Source organism: Xiphophorus maculatus, chromosome 5 (genome assembly GCF_002775205.1).
Source record: "Xiphophorus maculatus strain JP 163 A chromosome 5, X_maculatus-5.0-male, whole genome shotgun sequence".
Taxonomy (NCBI): domain Eukaryota; kingdom Metazoa; phylum Chordata; class Actinopteri; order Cyprinodontiformes; family Poeciliidae; genus Xiphophorus; species Xiphophorus maculatus.
This window is the reverse complement of record NC_036447.1, coordinates 16954658-16962263: the sequence shown is the minus strand read 5'-3', so window position 1 is coordinate 16962263 and position 7606 is coordinate 16954658. Positions and strand designations below refer to the sequence as shown.

At 40.5% G+C, this 7606-nt stretch overlaps 1 protein-coding gene across 1 annotated transcript; it reads right to left on the bottom strand.

The window, feature by feature from the left end:
• Nucleotides 1–623: 623 nt before the first annotated feature.
• Nucleotides 624–5993, bottom strand: LOC102217772 (neuronal pentraxin-1). Its single transcript, XM_005803025.2, has 5 exons — nucleotides 5474–5993; nucleotides 5015–5219; nucleotides 3960–4201; nucleotides 3332–3511; nucleotides 624–1971 (listed from the first exon to the last, which is right to left on the bottom strand). The coding sequence occupies exons 1-5, from the start codon at nucleotides 5891–5893 to the stop codon at nucleotides 1750–1752; spliced, it is 1269 nt and encodes a 422-aa protein (XP_005803082.1). The 5' UTR covers nucleotides 5894–5993; the 3' UTR covers nucleotides 624–1749.
• Nucleotides 5994–7606: the final 1613 nt, after the last annotated feature.

The following is a 7606-nucleotide window of genomic DNA, read 5'->3' as shown; positions in this document are numbered from 1 at the left end:
ACATTTACACATGACTGACATGAGCCTGAAGTGTGCCCTCATGCGCTGAGATAATTTCTCAAACTGTCAAGCTGGACGGAGGGCAGACTGCATAAGCAGATTCAGATTTAAGCACTGAAGATTTTTCACTTCAAAATTCTGCACTAAATTGTGTGTTGTTTTTTTTGTCATACATAAGCCACATAAAACACATTTGGATTTCAAAATCAAAGGGGCATTCATCATTTTTGCAAGGCACTATATAAAATGAAAGTTTTAATCATAAAAATTTGTCAAATGAAAGTGCCAGAAATGTTGCTTAGCTTTAAATACACAACATGTTATGTGAGGTACATCTTGCCATTAAAAGTGAATTTGTAGTTTTTGTTGAATCAGATGATGAAAGGCTGATAGGACCAGCCATGTTTCCCCTCCGGCTGCCTCCGTGACTCCAGTGCAGGCATGGGGCCTCGCAGCAGCAACAATAGAGCTCATTGCTTCCACCTTTACAAGAGACACTGCTACGCTAACAGGCATCTGTAAACCCCTCTCTGCCTTTTCAGGTGCTCCCTTTCCTTCTTCACTATCTAACGTAGAGGAACACCCAGGGTCTGTTTCATGCACATAAAGCCAGAGATACTTTATGACATTTAGTATCACAATTTTATTACAAAAATTAAATTTTTCATCTGTCAGTTTTGCCATGCTTGGAGCATATAACAATACAGTAAAAAACCCAGACCCAGAGAGGATAGTAAAGCAGATTTCAACAATGCTTTCACAGCACTCTTTCAGTCATGCTGTTACTATACAGACACTGTAACATTCCTAATACAGAGTAGTACAAACACCTGCCAAAACACATCATGTCAGATAACAAACTGTAAGTAAATCACATTTACCAACGAGAGAGAACAAGAAACTTAACCCAGCTCAAGAAACAAACAAAAAAATAAAGGAAAAACACAAACTAGTAAACACTGAATTTGCAACTGAAAACATACCAAATGTGCTGAATATTTGTACCAGCCCAAGGCACCCAGGCTTTGTAGCAATGTTGGCAAGTTCACGACATTCTTACAGGGAAAAATTGAAGCGAACAATGATTACAAATCGACTTTTACCCGCAGTCTGACTTTTTGCAGTGTCCTTCCTCCTTTGCAGTGTCCTCTTTGTCAGTCACAGTGCAAGTTCCGGAGGGTGGAGTGGGTGTGAGGGTTGGGAGGCAGTAGGGTGGGAGTGTTTGGGTGGTGGGCTAAGTGATGGAGGGCCGAGGAAGAGGAGGCTGGGGGTCATTAGGAGCTGTACCGCATCGGACATCATTTCACAGCGCCAAACACTGACAAAAATTGGATGGGCAGCATTATCTCCCACTGCCAGAGGAAACAGGGAGGGAAGGAGGGCTGATGGGACTGATTACGTAATTCCTCACTTGGATTGTGAATCGTCGAAACATAAGGCGCAGATTGCCAGCTGCCAGTCCAAGACGAAAATAAGCCAGAACGAAAAGCTTAGGTGTGCTTTCAACTGAACATCCAAGAAAAAAAAAAAAAACATCAGATACCAATTTTGAGGAATGAGATTTTCTTTTTTTTCTCCCTCTTCTCAAGTTTGGATTTGCTGTTTTTGCACAGGAATACCTAAGAGTGACATAAATCCCAGATTTAAGCTTACCAATTACTCTCTAAACAAAGGTCAAATGAGGACAGGAAAGACAAAAGCTCAGAAATACACGGAGGCCTTTTTTTTTCTGAAACAAGAAGCTGCGACTCAGTTGATTGAGCTGCACGGCTCGAAGGTCCATTTGGTGGCGCCGCCAAATATTTCAATGTTGCTCTCTGTCCAGGAGAAGACGTTACCGACAAAGGCTTTGCTGTTGCAATTTGCCAAGTTGGCGATTTCAGTGGCTGAGAGTTTCCTGTTCCAGATGTTTAAGTGTGCGAGTTCACCAACATATGCTTGTGTTGCATCAAAGCCTCCACCCAGCGAGTCCTGTGGAACGAGAACAGAGCACTGTCAATGTATGAACCTAGCTTTCAAGAACTTTCACATTTTGTCTCATTACAGCCATAAATTTCAAAGTATTTCACACAAACTGCGAAATGGAAGAAAGCCGACGTCTAATATTTAAAATGTGAAATTTGTGGGATGCTTTTATGATGCTAACCATGTGATTAAATAAACTAAAATCCAGTACAAACAATTCTCTTCAAAAAGTCACCAAAATAGCAAATGTATCCAGCCTGCCTGGATTATTAATCAGAAAAGCAGCCAAAATGCCTAGAGTGACTTTACTGAATCTGCAGAGATTCACAGCTGAGGTGGGACAAGTCATGCACTTCCACAAATCTGGACTTGATGGAACAGCATCAGAAAGTAAGGCACTGTTGAAATAAAACCATAGAAGAAGGCTCATTTGCAGGTTGCTCTAGGGGTAACACTGGAGGGAGGAGCTGCAGACTAAAATAGTCATGCACTCAATAAACCTGGCTGGGAAGTGTGGAGAGTATAAAAAAACGTTGCTGGAAGAAAGTAATAAGGAGTGTTGTTTTTAGGTTCTCCACACACCATGTAGGGAACCAGGTGAAAAGGAAGCTGGTTAAAGGTGATGGGGAGATGGGTTCAACCAAATACAAAGTAATCCTGGAACAAAATCTGCATAAACGTTGCAGAAAAATGTAACTTATGCAGAAATTCACCCTAAATATACAGCCAGACCTACGCTTCAATGGCGAAGATCAATAATGTTTGTTTGTAAACAATTTCTTATTTTTCTGCTAGTACACCATTATGCATTGGAATGTGTTTGATCCATCACATAAATCATGAGCTGAAGGTTGATGAATACTTTTTCTTAAAGTCCTGAATTTAAACATTAAAATATGATAACAAATAGTTTTGTGGTGGAAAAATCTTTAACAGTTGTTGTTATGAAACAATGATATTATATCAAGCACAGCTTGTCCTTAAACACAAGTTCATTTTGCACCATAAAGAGAAAGTGGCAATATAAATGAGAAGAAATTAGCTATTACCAAAGTTCAATACTACTTTTGTGTTTGCTAATTGAACTCTAGATCTTTAAGGAATCATGCTTTATCCAAATTCTCAGAATGAAAATTATGCCTCAAATCTCAAATGAACACAGTAATTAGACAGCTAAAGCTTAACCGGACTCCTCTGTAAGTGTCCCCACAGTCTTATTTTGTGACTATCTCCACCTCTAATCTTTCTTGCAAAATTAAACAGATAGATTAGTTAAAGGGTTGTTTCCATAAGACGTCTGCGAGGGATTTGGGAGCAGAGGTTGCAGTTAGAGATGTTTTTCTTAAATAAAAAAAGGAGTATTCACCTGCTCTTGTCCCAGAACCAGCACTCCATCTGCTTTGATAGGGTGATACGGTGCCAGATTCTCTCCATGCCCCTGCTTCACTCCATCCTGGAAGGCCTCCCATATCCCGTCGCGAATGGTCCACGTGATGCAGAGGTGATGCCATTTTCCATCGTTGATGTTGAAAGGCAGTTTTGCAACCTGAAGAGAGGAGATAATCTCCTGAGTGCACTGTCTTTTCATGCTGGTAACAATATCCTGTTCAGGCTACACAATGGTATGAATGATCAACACCCTCTCATCCTTCTGCTGAATCACTTCCTCTCTCACGTGTCTCATCTTTTTTGTATATATATATATACAGTATATATTTTATATATATTATTTTTATATATATATATTATTTTTATATACAGTATATATTTTATATATATTATTTTTATATACAGTATATATTTTATATATATTATATATATATAATAGCCTCTATTGAGCAATTCATCACCTGATATTATCCTGGTTTTGGTTTGGCCATCCTCATCCAAGCACAAAAAAGCAATAAAGCATTTTCCCACAGTTTGGACCTCTTCTACCTATTTTGTGAATAATCTCAATCAGCCATAGGGCCTAAATCCAGGCTCAAACTGACCTTGTCGTTGATAAGGAACTCCATGGGATTGTTCCCCCACTCGATCAGCACCAGCTCGTTGGCTTGGCCTGGAACTGCGTAGGAAAAGGGCGTCCCCAGGCCAGGTGAGGCGCTGGACTTGATCCACAGACACACGCTAAAGGAGTACATCTCCGGGAGAGTCCTCTTGGCTTTGGCATACATGTAGTTGGTTCTAAGAGGGAAGGTGAGCTGAAACCTGTCTGCTGGCCTGGTCTCTTTGCCTGCAGATGAAAGAGATAAGGAATTATTTTGTTGATTATATACTCCCTAGCATAATATAATTATATTCATATTGCTGGAGTTAACATACAGAACCTCTAAAATGAGCATGCATCTGTCAATTTCGCTTTACAATGAAAATGTTTATATTTACATAAACAGTCATGCTAAAATATCACAAATATTGGCTATAATTATGTTTAAACTGGTACATAATTAAATATCTATATGTACTATTAAGTAGGTAACATTTTTAAAAAAGCATTAGAACATGCTGAAATTCTGTTCTGGATTTTAAGGTTTGGTTGCCACCCTTTAAGTTTTAGTAATTAGTTTGAATTTGCTTTAACTGGAAGACCTCCATACAATGCAGGTTTTCTAATTACATCACATTTCTGAAAAAAGAAATAAGCCAGGGTGTTGCAAATTTGTTCATTTGCATTATCACTGTGTGTATTTTTTTTTTCTACTTTTGAGATTATTTTTTTTGCTGATACAGAGGATGTCTCCGTCTCCTCCCTCTTCATGGCTCTCATTTACACAGTGAGCACGCGCATTTGCGCGTGTCGAAATACTGAAAAGACCCTCTGCTCCAGAATGCGCTAGTGCCAGGCGCGCCCTTCAAACTTTCTCTCTACCTATGACTTCTGCAGCAAAGGTCCGCTTTGAAAAATATGACCTCTAATGCAAGTTTGGTGATTCATTGACAATGAGACACATCAACTCAACTAAGCAAAAGAGAAAACAGGTCTGGAGACGTGAAATGAACGCTGGTTCAGCTGGAGATCCTGTGCGTAACGCAAATCCAGACGCACCTTTCTCTAGGTCGGAGATCCGGTCGTGCAGAGAGGAGAGCGTGGTCTCCACTTTGTTCCTCTGGTCGCTCTCGTTCCTGTGTCCTGGCTTGCTTTCCTCAATGTTGACCCGGGACAGAACCTGCTTCTCCATGTCATCTATCTTGTTCTGCAGCAGATCCTTCAGGCTGTTCGCCTGCGCGCTGTTATTTCCTCGGCTGTATTGCTGCATTAGACAAGGGGAGACAGATATGGAGTTAAAGACAAATGGAGAACACCATCTTGGTTTCTTTACTGCGATAATTTTCCTTTAAATTAATATAAAGAGGTAAAAAATAAAAAATAAAAATAAAAAACATGTGTTACTAACTCCCCAGAAAATTCAGGATACTTCCTTTTGGCTAAATAAAGCAGAGTTTAACTCAAGGGGATCGTTTGAATGAACTTTTTGAGCTGTGAGCGCTTCTCTCGTCAGCCTACCTCCAGATTCTCCAGTCTCTGTTTGAGCGTCTGTAAAGTCTGTCCCAGCTGCGCCAGAGTGTCTGCGGTACCCCGAGATACATCCCCCATGGTGTTTTTGCCCCCCGGTCTCTTCCCCCCGGGTCCCGCCGCCGCCGGGAGGCTCTGACTCTCGCAGCGGCTCAGCTTGGACGTTAGCTCCTTGATTGTCTCCTTTTGGTTCACAATGGTCTCCTTCTGCTGCAGCACGGTCTCCCGCAGCTGAATGATTGTGGTCTTCAGGTCTTCCGCCGGTCCGCTGTTCTGCATCGCCGCGGTGCACAAGTCCACGTCTTTGGGAACTGACGTGCAAATAAACTGAGTCTGTCCAAAGTCCTGCGCGGAGCCCTCTGCAGCAAACAGGCAGGAGAGGAGAAAAAGTTTCCACGAGAATCCCTCCATGGTCACCGCTCCTCAATGAAAGCCTTCGGGTGTTAAGAGAGAGAGAAAGAGGTTTCAGCACCGCGGAGCTGTCCACTCAAAACTGTGCGGCGCTGCTGCTGTGCGCGCTTTATATAGCGGACATGAGGGAGCGCAGCCTCACCGCATCACTGAGGGGAGGCAGCGGGTCCTGCTACACCTACTGAATCCTCCTTATTTAAGGTCGCACTACGTGTGTTTGTGTACACAAGAGAAAACGTACAAACAGGAGAGAAACAGAAAAAAAAGGATTCCTTAATAAATCAAAGCCTGAAACAGGTGGAATACGCGTTTAGTCACTGCTTTCTTCATTTATAAGGATAAGTGTGGACTTGAGAGTGCTGCTCCACTGGCGAGTTACGGAATGGGAAATGGTCACCCCGTATAGCCTTGTATGTGCTATTTAAAAATGTTAACATGAATATAAGATGTTCCTGCTTTTTATTTATTTATTTATTTATTTATTTATTTATTTATTTATTTATTTATTTATTTATTTATTTATTTATTTCCCATCCATCTGGTCACGCCGGTTTGAAACTTTCTGGAGGCGCTCTTGACTCATAACATTAAAGATGAGTTTACTTACGTCACCGGATGCACTGTAAATTCTTTATTGTGAAAATAACACCTAATTGTTGATAATAAAGTTTTCAGTAGTTATTGCATTTCAGTTTTACAGAAGAATTAAACCAACATACAACGGAATAATTTTTTTCTGTAATTTAGAAAGAAAATATTTCTCTTTAGAACAAGAGCTCATTTCATTTCATGATGGAATAATGGCTGTTTTTCCTGGGGGGGGGGTTTATTTCTGTTTTTGTTTGTTGCATGTTTGATCTCCTAATCCCACCTACAATAATCTTAACATTTTCACATAATGTGACATTATACAGCGTGGAAATGTTGAATATTTTTACTGTGAAAAGAAATAGCGCTGCAGTGGCATACTGTACTGTTTGTACAAAAAAAAGAAGATATGAATCCAGTAATGTTCCTGGTAAAGAAAAAATACAAACAAACTTATTTAAAATCTTCCTCTCGTCTGCTCCAGGGTCTTATGGTCCACCTTAAATGACCGCCGCTGCCCCAGTCATTAGAGCAGATATCTCGGGGACAAATTTCCCAACACAGCCTTATATTTCTCCCTAACTAGCCACTGTGTGCCACAGGAAGAAACAACAACTTTTTTTTTTTTTTCAGAGAACTTACAGTGCAGCAGAATACTCACATTTCTTAAAAGAAAGAAACACATCACGACAGTCTCTTTTTCCTGCCTCACTTCGAACGACCTTTCAGATCCCACAACCTGAAAGGAAGTCGTATTAATTCCCACCACTACAACAGTGGAGGCGCTAAAAGGAAAGGAAAACGTTCCCAAATAATTAAACAGACTCTTATGTAACCACGCCCCGCGGGTCTGGCATTAATAAATAAGATACTCAGCAGAGGAAGGAGCGCAACACCTCAGCTGATATCATATTGGGAAGGTAAATCACCAGTGATGTATATGCAAAGGTAAAAAAGGGGAAAAAACTCTGGCTAGTGAGGAGAGGAAAATTGGGTTGATTTCAGGTGCAATGATTCCCTTCACACACTCTTCTGCGGCAAGTTCATTCTTGATCACATATTTAACTTCTGCAGTCCAAACTGCTATTTTGGATATATATATATATATATATATATATATATATA